Here is a 14,509-nt window from a genome sequence, read left to right as displayed (position 1 = left end):
AAAACCTTTTAGGCCTACTTTTTGGTTTGCTAAATCTAAAGTTAGATTATCACAATAAATACCTGGATAATTATTATAATATCTGGTAATTAATAGTTCCCACGAATATCTAGCACACGGTGCGTTGTATTTTCCGACCATTCCAACTGTAAGTTACGATTTATTTAAATAACATAGGTAAAAAATTGGACGATTTTACAACTCCAGAAGTAATTTATTTCCTAAATAACTTTTCTCCCCAAAAAGGGACAAATATTATACAAAAATGAGTTTTGCTTTGCAGTCCTTAATAATCTGCATTTATACACAATCCCTGACTCTTTCAAACCCACAAAGGGCCAGAAATTATAAATTAAGTTTAATCAACATGAGAAGTTTTGTTTTAATAACATAGTTCAAAAATTTGTTATGATTCAAAAATGTTCGAAAAAAGAAAAAGGCTATAAATGCGGCATTTGAAATCAAAACATTTAAAATTTTCATTCAAATACGATAAGAACACCTTTTCTGACTCTATGATAATTTTAATACCTATGACATGCGATTAAAGATAGTAATCAGAATGACGAATCTTATTTCAAGAGTAGTACAGGGATATTTCACTCAAATGAGTGTTCGTCCGATCTCATTTTGTATTTGCTGGTGTTAAATATTTTACATAGATTCTTTAAGGTTTCATACATGAAAACCTGAGCTCTCTTTTTTCCCAAATGCCATATGTAAAATCATAACAAATGATTGAACTACGCAATTATGACAAAATGGCAATATTCTAATTTGATACGAATAGTACATGATCATTTCTTTAATGAGATATTTTTACTTTGTGTAGGAATATTCCAGGAATCGGGTTTTACTGAAAGCAACAATTCTAGTGAAGATGAATGGTATATTGAACATCACGCTAGGATGCGAGTTAGAGAAAAACGCTTCAAATGCGATCAATGTGGTTATGCTACCGAGCGGAAAAGTAAATTGATCCAACATAAACGCATTCACAGTGATGAAAAACCCTTCAAGTGTGATTTGTGTCACTATGCCTGCAAGCAGAAGAATAATTTGATCCAACATCTACGAATTCACAGTGGTGAAAAATGCTTCAAATGTGATCAGTGTGATTATGCCACTACGCACAAGAGCAGTTTGAACAGACATCAACGCATTCACAGTGGTGAAAAACACTTTAAATGTGATCAGTGTGACTTTGGATGCACGGGCAAGAGTAATTTGATCTCACATCGACGCATTCACAGTGATGAAAAACCGTTTAAATGTGATCACTGTGACTATGCTGGCAGATGGAAGGTTGATTTTATCCGACATCAACACAAACACAGTGGGGAAAAACCATTTAAGTGTGATCAGTGTGATTATGCTAGCACTAAGAAGGCTTATTTGCTCAAACATCAACTTAAACACAGTGGTGTAAAAATGTCCTGAAGCGATCGGAGTAATTATGGTAGAACGCACACATAGAAATCACATTAAGGGTATGAGAAGCTTCGTTTGAAAACCTCAAACTTATCTTACAAAATAACTACATCGGAGAGTTTAAAGTTTGATATTTTTGGATTCTTTGAAAGAAATTCTATCTTTTGTTAAATGAATGAAAGGTTTTCCAAATAAAGCTGCGCAAACCCTTTAAGTCCAAACACAGACGCAATGTGCATTGTTTCCCACGATTGATTATTAACAGCGTGAAATTCATAAATACGCATGGAAAATTATTGTTCCGTACATGAAGAATAGAAATGTTTCGTAAAACACTATTTCTGCAAAAAGTAGTATCATTGTTAGTGAAAGCCAACGAGGTACCAAAAAAGTTCGATTTTCTATATTAAAACATGTAACGCCCTGCTAAATACCAGGAATGTATACAGCTAATATGAATCATTGTGTCCCATAACTCCAACGTTAATTTCTATGGCGGTTTTGTGGGCCTCATAACTGACGTCTTTCTAACTAATTCGTTTGGTAGCAACGCGTGGTCAAATGCGCACGCAAGGTGCAACGCGCGGCGAAATTGATTATTCCCTAGGTAATATTCGTCACACAATGATTATTCTAGCTCTACCCCACGAATGCTTCCACCCGGTATTCTACTACATCCCTTTCCTTTAAATCCAATATATTATTGATTTCTACGTGGTCTGATCCCTATGGCTTTTACGTTCTCGTTTAATTAATCTGGTCATTTTAGAACAGTTTTACACCATGGTATTTACGTTGATGATTGAGCAAATAAGTCTTCTTCGTGATAGCATAATCACACTGATCACATTTGAAGGGTCTTTCACCAGTGTGAATGCGTTGATGTCTGATTGAACTACATTTAAACGAGGTGCCATAATCACAGTGATCACATTTGAACGGCTTCTCAACACTGAGAATACGTAGATGTGTGACCAAAGTACTCTTGTGACTACAGGCGTAGTCACACTGATCGCATTTGAAGGGTTTTTCATCTTGTTCTTTGGTTTCATTCAACCAAACTTCTCTCATAGTGAATTTTATTTCAGCCTCTTTCTCGTTGGTAGACGGTAGCTCGCTCAATAGTTTTTCTAATTCGCTTTTGAAATCCCTGTTAATAATACCGCGTTACGTTGGACATTTCGTTGCTCTTTTTCTCAGAGAAGTTTAACTTTAATTTTTGACACTTTTCCAAAATTTTTGAATTTGCTCGGAAAAACCGTTACTTTCTACATCTCTCTTTTCTTCGACGGATTTTCAACGAGTTGGAAGACAAATTCTTCAACTTGTGTTTTGAAGCCGGTGACGTCTTATTCTTTGCTAGTAGATTGTATTTTTTGTTGGATAGTGTTTTTGCGTATCGAGAGCGATAACTACATTCAGTGCATCGATAGTTTCCAGATGAAATGTCAGAAATCGGGGCATTAATTGGGGGCTTAAACCATGCCCAACATAATTCAGAAAGGTAATGCTCAAAAGGATATGCTAATTTGGTTAGTTTTTGTGGTAGAAATGACAATGTTTTTAGAATTTTAATCGAGTCTTCAGTAAGACCCGGGCACAAAATAAAACTATCATCGAAGAGCTGCTGAAATATATCCGTAGCAACATTTTCTCGGATCGATTCGCCATCAAACAATAGCACTTTGATTACGCAGCCCTTAAAGATGTGAAAAACAGATGCTTCCCCGTTTTCTTCTACGATAATTTTAACCGGATCCAACCCGTGCCTTACAATAAGCCGATCCTTCCTCGTTATTTCCAAAAGAATCTTTAAATTAAGAATAGTTTTTGGGTTTAATTCTTTTAAAATTAAACCGTAGAAAGTGGACTAAAAAAATTCTCGCCTCTTTCAATTCTTTGTGAAGACTCATTTTTTCGGCTATTAAGAGGCATTCCTTTTTATCTTTGTTAAGGAGCCAAGTTTTCAATTTACCCAATCTGATACTTCCAGAAAACCCAACCTGTAATCATTTATGTAGGTTTTTTTTACAATGTAACTAAACAAACATTGAAATCAACCATGATAATAGAGGCACCAAGGCTTAACCCTTACCAGGGGTTTCTCCGCATGTTTCATCCGTTTACTGGAAATTTCTTCATTGGAAACGTCATCGCAATTACAAAGATGACCTCTTTTTTGTAATAAATTGTATTTTACAGTTGTTTGGACTAGTTTCGATTTAAGTTCTGGGCCAAATTGGGACGAAAATACCGCCGTTGAGCGCGCCGTCATTTTTATACGATTCTTCTGGCTGTCTCCCTCGCTCCTATAGGGCGTAGCGCACTTATCCCTTAATCCACTTATGGTTGTAACTATTGTGTATTAATAAACAAAAGCAACACTTTATTCACAGTTCGCAGTCATTTCCTGTAGATTTCTTGTAAAATGTGCAGCAAACTGAATTAAATTGATAGGGGAGCATAACGTAAAATTGCTAAGGTGCGCATTCTAAATTTTGTCATGCTCTTATGTATCAGACTACAGGTGGTGAAAAAAATTAATCGCTACGCTATAGACCATTCCAGAGAAAAAAAAAACCAGAGAGAAATTTGATTACAACTTACTGCCGAGTCTTAGCTCTGATACAGTTGCTTGGATCGTATGCTTACATTGGCATTGCAGAGCTTCTGGCTCCTTAACTGTGCGCCGAGGTAGGTACGCTCATGCCCGTGAGATACAGAACCGACTGTGCTGTTCAAGTTACCGTCCCCTTTCCCCCTTTGACTCTCTTATTATATTTTAATGAGCGGGACCACCGACAGCGAACGTCAGCTACTTCAAAAGACAAACGCCACTCACCGATAGGTTATGACAGCGCCACTCGAAAATCCAATATTTTTAATCTAGATTTTAGTAGAACCCCCATTTATTTCTAATGCGAGTTTACATTAAATGTTAATATGTCTATTTTATCCCTATATTAGCAATTATATTTTGACCTGGACTCCTAGAGTTTCCGACCGGGAAAATGTTCATTATTTCCACAAGAGAAGTGACCACAGAAAAATATGCCGCAGCAATATGCTACAGGTTCCCTCTAACGTGGGTTCCTCTACATATCACGCTTTCAAACGCTCAGTAAAGGAAAATTCAATTTCCAAGTTCCAACAAGTAGGAAATAGAGTAAGGAGAGCCCAAAAGGGAAGGTAACTTGAAAGGCGCAAGGTATCTCACTTACCTTGGCGCACAGCCCAGGAACCAGACGTCATGATAACCATTGCAATGTAAGCATGCACTAACAACAGCAGCAGCAGCAGAACTAAGCCTCGGGCCTAAGTTCTAAACAAATTTCTATCCGATTATTTTTCTCTATGTTGCGCTGATTGTGCAACGACTTTTATTTTAGGTTAAGGTATATTTAATCCATGGGCAAACGTTATAACATTTGTAAAGAAATTTTTTATACCAAGTTGACTGTGATTCGCGGCTTCCTTTTCGAGTACACTATCGGAAATGTTGCTGATTGGCTCAGTGGGAATACTGTGCAAACTATATAAAAAAAATAATCATAAGCACAAGTAGTAATAAAAGATGAATACACCATGAACATATACACTACTGGTATTATACACTATACTGATGTGAGATACTACTGATTTAAATAATAATTTCTCTCTCGTTATTTATCTGAGAAACACCTGTCGACATACATACGTTTTCACTAGTTATTGATACACCTGGCATACGTAGGTTTTCATTCGTTATTGATCTGAGATACACCTGACATAAATGATAAAATATTCACGTATGTGTGTGCCGAACATACAGTTGCTAAATTGCGGGTGAGTATCGAATCTCTAATATTCACTACGGCTTATGTAAGTTAGTTTTAGTGATTCTTGGATGAATTCTCGAATTTTTGTGACATACGCAGCTGGTGTATCTCGGGTGAATATTAAATGTCCAATATTCATAAAGGTGTATCTAACCTCAGTGAATACTCGATGTCCGATATTCATCCGAGATGCACCTACTGATTATAAACCTACAAACAGTATAAAGTGGTCCCTGGAGTGATTCTTCGATGTTATTCACCTGATATTGCTATCAGGAACCTTCATTTCTTCAAGGCTTTACCTTGGACGTAACCATATCCATGGATATTTTAAGGGAGTGGTAGCATTATAGCATGAGTTAGTGCGCGCATCTATAGCATGCATATTCAAAGATGTATAAATCACGATAGTGGTAAGTGTAGGTTTAACCACTTTAATCCATGAATGGTTTGTCTATTTCAGCCAGTGAGATTGTATTTAAATACCTTTCAATTTGTTCTTGAGGTTGTTGCTGTATGGAAAATGGAAGAGACAATACTAGTCCATATGATTCAGGTTCATATTTAACTGGACCCGCTATGGCATAATCATAGTTTCGATTCAATCCATTCTTTTCCTAATTATTCAAATAATTAACTACTAAATTAACCTGATTTTCGATGTTTTTCTCGACTATGAAAAGGCAGAACGCTACAAACCGTAAGATCTTCAACTTCATTTTTCAAGTTTCCAATGATTCCCTTGAGCCTTTCAATTTCCTCATCAAGCCTCCCAATTTCCTCTTGTTGCTCATTTATTCTTAACACAATTTTGATTCTCTCTTTCTTCATGCTTGACATTGAAACGTCACACTAAAAATTAAAATACACACATTAAATGGGCAAACCAAAGCTTAAAGGGGGAGTAATTTTCTCTAGTCCCGAACAGTGAATAATTTAAATTTATTTTTTTAATCAAGATTATGTCCGTAATTTTAAAGTGTAATGCTTCCATCCCATTTCGATTTATTCCTTTCGTAAATAGGAAGATATCTTATGAATTACGTTTGGTGTTGACACTCTTGGCAATTATTTTGCTTAACCAATTGTAATACAATTTGAATAATTCCCTGCAGGCTTTTAAATATGAATTATGGTACTCAAGACCCGGATTATTTTTATATAACAAACGTACATCAGGCTCCTATGCTCCCTAACTTTTAAATGGACACTGGCAATATTTTTACTGGACACCCGCGCCGTCTGCTTTACGCCGTCAGCTTCTGTTTCCGCGAATTCGATTAAATAAAGACTCCCTTACATGAAAACTAGGATTTTATAGGAGGAAAACTAGGATTTTATAGGAGAAAAACTAGGATTTTATAGGAGAAAAACTAGGATTTTATAGGAGAAAAACTGTGCTTTTATAGGAAAATATTTGAATAAAAATGCTCATATATAGTACTATTTTGGCGTAAATTATGTAGAAAAATCTCATAAGAAAAAATACTTTACTTTGAAAAGAGGAACTTAATTAAAATATAATGTAAAAAAATCTGAGCAAGCAAAGAAAGCTCCGCAATTTCGGTGTCTAGTCAAATGTGATCGCGATAAAATCATAAAAGAGCTAAAATATTAGGATAATATAAGACATGTTCAAAACTGTAAGATTTGAAAAGGAATTATGTGAAGATGGAAATCGAGCTGAAGTTTTGCTTTTATTGAAGAAAGGTATTTATTGTTAAAAAGTGGGGTAAAAAAGCTAAACCAGTTGAAGGGCGAGAAAAGTCACGGGTTTGCCATGCTCCAATACACCTAAAAATAAATTCATTCAAAATTTACAACGGCCATACGAGTTTCTAAACCGGGCTTTCACGAATGAGGGGTGATCTTATTGGTTCGCTTAGAAATGCACAGAGGCAGAATTTTAGTGTCAGATTTTCTCAGATATCATGGCGAAGAAACTGTCGTTAGCGGTTGTCTAGGTTCTATATGACAAATTAAAAGGTAAATTAAAAGAAAAAGCCTCAGATTTTTCAAAGAAGCGTTTTAGAAGAGGAAAGGAACCAAAAAGGGACAATTCAACACTTAGGTAGCAAACAGTTACCCTAGTCCCTACTCCCTTAATAACCCGTTACTGTAAACTAAACTTAGGCTTAAGACTAGAGTAAAGAAAGCAGACGAATGTTTTCGGCCAATGAAAAAATGTCACCTTTGAGTTTGTATTTCTGTTCACTAGATGGCGCTCGCTTCATTTTCAATCTGCCCCTTAACGGACGTATATATATAGCCAGCTTGTTTATTTTATTTTTAGGTCTATAAACAGTGTCCATTTCACCTTCCCTCCGTGAGGGCCGTGGAAGAACACTATGTTAAATTAAACCTGACAAAATTGCGCCTGGGCGGGAGCTAGTGAAATCCCGCCCCAAAAACTATCCAGGGTTCGTACAAAATTTTTGGAATGAAACTCCCCGACTTTTCCAGGTATTCCCTGACTAAATTCCACAAATTTCCCTGACCATTTGCAATAAGGTACATGGCGAACATATATGAAAACCAATCCAAATTCAGTCGAATCATTTTGGCACGAGATATTATTATAAAAATTAGCCAACTAATTCGATTAAATTTAACTTTAGGTAAGTCATAAATAACCGGAGCGAGCGAAGCGAGCTCCGCGAATTTGGCGCTCTGGTCTAATCTCAGACAACACATTTTCTGGTCACCCTTATACTGTTATCCAGACTTTAAATTTCCCTCCATTATATTTTTACCTGACATTTCCCTGACTTTTTAGGTCCATTTTAAATTTCCCTGACTTTTCCCTGACCTTTTAGGCTCATTTTTAATTTCTCTGACTTTTCCAGGTTTTCCAGGTCGTGTACGAACCCTGCTATCCTTTCCCACGCGAATTGAAATGGCTCTATAGAGAGCTTTCAGTTGGAGGAGGAGCTGAGTCTATAATTTACGCTGCTGTATTTACGCTGTCGGTTTAAAGCAGGAATGAAGCTGAGACCACCCAATATGGCTACCAGAACAGAGGTAAGACTTGGGAGGGTGTGACGTACTACTATCCCATCTGAAAGCTCTCTAGACTCTTATAGAGAGCTTCCGTTTGATGATTTAAGGTGGAATTCATAAACGTCGGACGCAACGCAATTTAGTACAGGCAAAGGCAGGGCGTCGCGCGCAAAACATAGAGATACAAGAGGAACAGTTGAATTTTCAGCTTTGATTCGGGTTCAATGGAAGCGCCCCTTCGCGTGTGTGATAGGGTGAGTTGCTTGTAGCGCCATCTACATGCGGCGAGGTAAACTAAAATATTACTAACCCCATGTTAACACTCGAAGCTGCTTGAAGTTAAGAAGCTTCGAGCGCGTTCAGTACTTGGGAGGGAGACAACGCGGGTTCGAATCCCGACGGGGACGTTTTATATTTAATTAATTTTTATTAATTTCCGTATTAATTGGCCATATGTCTAATCAGCGCCACAGCGGATGGTCTGAAAACTACTCCCATAGAGTCTAGGTATATTTAAGCGGGTTTGCAGAATTTCCGTCAGATGGCGCGGCGTTCGAGCCACCTGGCTATGATTCTGTAAACCCTCTTAAATATACCTAGTCTCTATGGGAGTAGTTCTCAGACCATCCGCTAGTGGCGCTGATTAGACATGGCCAATTAATAGAAGGAAAAGTGTTTGTAGAATAAAGAGATGTTTATTAACAGAGAATTAAAACATTTGCAAGATGAAACATTACGGTATTTATTTTTTGTTCAAATTGAATAGCTCCTTCGCTTGCCAATAGGGGCGCCACGTATCAAAAACCCTATCACACACGTGAAGGGGTGGGATGGAAATTTTCGTAAAAGAATGTCGCGAGACCCCCCTCGCAATGGTTTGTCTAGGTTCTTAATAGTGTTCTAATGTCTATGGCGCAAAAGGCGTAAGTTTGCGCACGATGCCCTGCCTTTGCCTGTACTAAATTGCGTTGCGTCCGACGTTTATGAATTCCACCTTTAAATGATTATTTTTCATTTTGACGTGTACTTCAGCTTCTGTTGTGGGTTGTGTCTTTATGACGGGCGTGGAACGCGTTTTTATGGTCAAGAAGTTAGATGGACAGAGGAATACTTACCGAAAATGTTGCTTCGAGGTTATATGTTTTTGGGTCAGGGTTTCTTTCAGTGGGTCCAAGATCGCCAACAAAATGTTCACCGCATACGTAATGATATTTTTTAATTTTATCGGGCGTTAACTCGACTCTCCCACAGGCTCTTATCCATCTTATACAATAATAATAATAATAATAATAATGTTTATTTTTCAGTAAAAAAATAAATTCCACTGAAGGCAACCAGATTAAGGACAAGTCCCATTATCGCACTGGTTGCCAAGACAAGACATACAAAAATTAAATTAGAATAAATTAAATTAAAACAAAAAGAACAATTTTTAAACATGGTACCGCTTTTGTTTGAGATAACAATCAAGTTCATTTTTAAAAGTATAAATTGTCATAGAACATCTAATGTTAAAAGGAAGCGCATTCCATTGTCTAATAACACGATTAAAAAATGAGTGTAAAAAAGCATCACATCTACATTTAGAAATATAAAAAGTTAAGCATTCATGCCTCTCGTTAATACTAATATAGTCTAAAAGGGGAAAATAATAGCATCCGTTAATGATTCTAAACAAAAAAATTAAACCAGCTTTTTGACTTAACAAATACATTGGCAAAAAATTCAATTGTTTCAAACGAGTACTATAATCCAATCTTACACGATTGCGATTCATTGGAAAATTTATATAAGGTTGACCAAGGTAAAAGGATGTAAAATAACGCAAAACCCTCTCGATAGAATCTATATCTTTCTTTAAATAAGGTGACCAGACCTCTACACCATATTGTAGCAATGGAATAACCAGAGCATTAAAAGATATAAGCGACGCTTTCGAACGTCCAAACGTTCTACGAATCAAACCAGCTATGCGACGGGCCTTAGCGGTTATATAAATAACATGGTTAGACCACTTAAGGTCACTTGAGAATATTATACCAAGCAATTTACACTTGAAAACACGAGGCAAAGAAAAATCATTAATCTTATAATCATAATTTAGTACATTGCGACGCCTCGTAAAAATTATGAAAGAACACTTTTTAATATTTAAATTAAGCAAATTAAGCAAACCCCATTCAAAGATTGCGTCAATGTCACTCTGAAGAGTTACGGAATCATGCAGTGTCCTAATAGCACGAGATAAAAAGGAATCATCTGCATATTGCCAGAGAGTGCTTTGTGCAGATATGCTCATCGGAAGATCATGAGCGTATAAGTTGAAAAGTAGTGGTCCCAAAATAGAGCCCTGAGGTACCCCAGAAGTAACAGGAAGAAAACTCGAGGATTGACCCTGATAGACAACCCTCTGCATTCTATCCCTCAAAAAATCCGAGACCCAGAGCAAGGAATTACCACCGATACCTAGAGCCTGTAACTTAGAGACGAGACGATCATGGGGTACAGAGTCAAAGGCTTTCTTCCAATCAAAAATTACTACGTGTACGTCAGGAGGATTAATGGTGTCAAGGGTGAGAGCCCAAGAGTGGAAAGCTTGTACAAGCTGAGTTGTACAGCTAAATCCTTTACGGAAACCAAACTGACGCTCGGGAAGAACATTATTTTTTGAGCAAAACACGAGGAGATTCTCACAAATAATAGATTCCATTACTTTACAAAAGACGGAAGAAAGTGATATTGGTCGATAAGATTCCAGCTCTGAACGACTCAAAGAACCACCTTTATAAAGGGGTACTACATTGACCTTCTTCCAGGCATCAGGTAGTTTACCTAATCTATAAGAGTAGTTAAAAAATTCTGACAAGGGTTTAGATATGCTCGTAGCGCACAGTTTAATCATTTTAGTAGAAACCCCATCGGGCCCAGACGAAGAACTGGACTTTAAGCGTGCTATAGCAGCAGCAACGGAACCGGGAGTAAAAACGAGATCTGGGTCCCTAGTCGGATTAGGCAATGAAGCAACATTAAGAGGGATTGAGTCAGACTTATTGAAGCAAGATTGAAAAAAAAGAGTTAAACATTGTCGCAATCGAAGAAGCGTCAGTGACAGGGGAATTATCAATATTCATAAAGTTCGGTATAGGTATTCTAGTTTTGCGAGCGACAAACTTCCAAAACTTATCCGGTTTGTCCTTAATCTTAGAGGACAAGTCATTCACGTAATCATTAAATTTAGAGCGAGTTTTAGCTTTTATCAAATTACAGGACCGTCTGTATTTAGCTCTGTTAGCCTCAGTTGGCTTAGACTTAAAAAGTTTGTATAAAGTTCTTTTGACATTAGCAAGGTGAACAATATCACCAGAAATCCATGGCTGCCGAAATCTCTTTGAGTATACCGTCCTTGAAGGAACACTGTCCTTAAAACAAGACCAAAACAATTGTAACCAAAAGTCCCATGTTTGATTAATGTCCTCGCTAAACGCTAAATGCCACGGAGCATGCTCTATCAGGCCATTCAAGCCCTTCACATCAGCGCGACTCAACTGTAGAACTTCCGTGGATGAGCTTCTTGGCGTTGCACGTTCACAAGCGATTAGACCAGTCACCGCATCATGATCGCAACCAGGAAGATTATCGATTGTTTTAACTTCCTTAATGAAACGACGTTCATTAATGTAAACCAAGTCAAGAGTATTGCCAAGTCTAGTGCTATCAGAGACAACTTGGGTTAGACCGAGATTGGATACGCATTCATAAAAGTCCAACGAAGGTAGACTATCTGGGACAGGTCTATTAACACCAAGGCATGCCATGTTGAAGTCACCGAACAAGACAAAGATATCATGACTGTTAATAATATCTGTTATCTCACTGAGTAGAGAACATAAACTCAATATGTAGTCTTGGGTAACCGGAGGGGGGACATAAACGCAACCAAAGAGAATTGATCTTGAGTCGCATTTAGCGGACGAAAAAACGACTTCAAGACGTTTGCCAGAGGCAGTCTTATATAGCTCATTATCAATGACAGTCTCGACAGGCGAGAGATTTTGGCTAATAGCCAAAAGAACTCCACCACCCCTAGTTTCACGATCATTACGAAACACTACATAGTCTTCAGTAAAGAACTCAGTACTAGAAATATCCGCACTAAGCCATGTCTCAGTAAGTCCAATAACATCGGGTAAGTTCCGTTCCACAAAAACTGATAAGTCGAGAAATTTATTTTTTAAACTTCTTACATTCGCCACATGAAAAGAGATCAGCGATCTTGATCTCTTTGTACTTCTGTCAGCGTTAGTATTGAGAGACCTCTTATCTTTATCGCCAGAGGTAAATTCAGTGAAAAAAGAGTCATTCAAACTTGGTAAACCACAATTCAAACACACGAAGCCAGAGTCCTCAAGATGAAGAGATTTTTTTAAAACATTCGAATAAACACACTTGACGTGAAAGTCGAGATCACACACACTGCAGCGAAAACGTTTCTGAGGCTTACGAAAAGACTTGAGGCAGACTTTACAACGACTCTTAAGAGTAGGTCCCGGATTCACCTCAATATCGCCCGATAAAATCAGAATAATGGAGACAAAAGTTAACTTACTGCACTGGCTGCATAGAGGCTTAATAGTCAAAGGTTTACTCCTAACAAATTGATGGCCATTGAAAGTAACGACATCAAAACAATGCGACGTAGCCGAAATGCGAAACGCAGGAATAGCACGTTCACACGCAAGAGAATTAACTGAGCCTTTGAGGCAAAAAAACGGTAAAATAAACATTAACGCAATACACACTCCGAAGAGACCGGTACCGCGTTTCGTCATATTGATAAGATAAGTTAGATAACGATAATCATAGAGAGAGAAAAATGTTGCGACTGCCCTCAACGAAAACCCGAAAAGGTTTAATACACTTTTCTAATTGAGTTTTTGGTTTAGGGAAAGGGTAAAAAACCGTTCCCTTTACTACAGTTTTATCTAAGAACCTGGAATCATTCCGACAACCCTTGTAACAACAGTTTTTAGTGCGAACCATAGTTTACTATTTATATTACATAAAATAATGATAACTGTTCCGTTAAGGCAGTTAGCACTAACAAAATGCAGCGCGACTCATTAAGCCTTCATCAAAAACAAAAGAACAGACGACGACCGATGACGATAAGCGCGGAGCTAGGTGTGCGTGTGCGGGGTAAAATAGTGTTGCCCAGTGCCCACATATTTCACGTTTTTCCAGAATGAGTAGCAGACGACGCGTTCTTCAAAAACCCAAAGATTTTGTAAACAGTCTGGGAAATAAGGATATTTTTTAAACTAGTCCTTGGGGCCAGTGACCCCCTAGTCCCCGAAATAATTAACTGGTCTCCGGACTGGTCCCAGCCTTTGTTCTCCTATAGAAACATTGATCACGTTTAAAAGGTTTTTCACCAAGTTGATGTGTTATAAAACTACACTGCATGCTTGCAGCTCTATATGTGATACCAAATTCCTGGTTATACACACCTGTGACCGATAGGCAAACGACCCATTCTAACAACCAACAAGTTGGGAAACCAAAATAAACCTCTCTGAGTCAAGACTAGAGCATTCTACTCACTTATGTGGTTTTCTTAAATAATTGGATAAATATAATTATTATTATTTTAATCGTTAGTAATTTACCTTAATTCTAGTTGAGTCGTTTTAAGAAACGTTATTCCTAAAATAATTTTAAACATAGCTATCCTTGACGGAAATTAACAAATTTTGGTAATTTAGGGTATATAAGTTGGCCGATTCCCGATAAATGGTAAGAAATAGCGCAATTGCGTGAACCTTTGGTGGAGGTCCTGCCTTGGGGAGGCTAGACGTTTCTTGTTACCCAAGCAGACTTGTAAATGGTAATAATTTCATCGGGAGCCCGCTCCCGAACCCCCCCAAAGCCAAATTTTCTTGGGTACCCGGGGCTCCCTAGTGGACAAAGGTAAATAAACAAAATGTGAGGGAGGGAAGGATGTATTCCGGCAACAGTTTTGAGGGGAAATATTCTTCATTTTATTTTTTCCCCTTTTTTGAGAGCTGTTTTGAGTAATCGTTATGGCGGAGAGTTATCATCGCCCCGAATTTTTCAGGGTACCCGGGTGGTACCCGACCCCCCTAAAAATATTTTTTCAGGGTGTCCTGTGAATTTTCTTGGGTGTCACAGGCTCCCTGCTACCCCCTATTTACAAGTCTGAACCCAAGCCGATTGCAGCGTTCATCTGACTGAACCCTAAC

General features: G+C 37.8%; 2 protein-coding genes across 2 annotated transcripts; one reads left to right on the top strand and one right to left on the bottom strand.

The window, feature by feature from the left end:
• Positions 1-753: 753 nt before the first annotated feature.
• LOC149679232 (uncharacterized) lies at positions 754-5,500 on the top strand. The gene has a single exon (XM_089834891.1). The coding sequence runs from the start codon at positions 754-756 to the stop codon at positions 1,438-1,440; it is 687 nt and encodes a 228-aa protein (XP_089691017.1). The 3' UTR covers positions 1,441-5,500.
• Positions 2,620-14,482, bottom strand: LOC149679231 (uncharacterized). Its single transcript, XM_089834880.1, has 8 exons — positions 13,167-14,482; positions 9,365-9,520; positions 5,949-6,101; positions 5,736-5,866; positions 4,881-4,963; positions 3,527-3,786; positions 3,318-3,434; positions 2,620-3,241 (listed from the first exon to the last, which is right to left on the bottom strand). The coding sequence occupies exons 1-8, from the start codon at positions 13,287-13,289 to the stop codon at positions 2,693-2,695; spliced, it is 1,572 nt and encodes a 523-aa protein (XP_089691006.1). The 5' UTR covers positions 13,290-14,482; the 3' UTR covers positions 2,620-2,692.
• Between the last annotated feature and the right edge of the window lie 27 nt (positions 14,483-14,509).

The sequence above is a fragment of the Phalangium opilio genome, unplaced genomic scaffold (genome assembly GCF_054372755.1).
Source record: "Phalangium opilio isolate 3A_F unplaced genomic scaffold, DU_Popi_V2 ptg000041l_1, whole genome shotgun sequence".
NCBI lineage: Eukaryota > Metazoa > Arthropoda > Arachnida > Opiliones > Phalangiidae > Phalangium > Phalangium opilio.
This window is presented reverse-complemented; position numbering and strand designations above follow the sequence as displayed.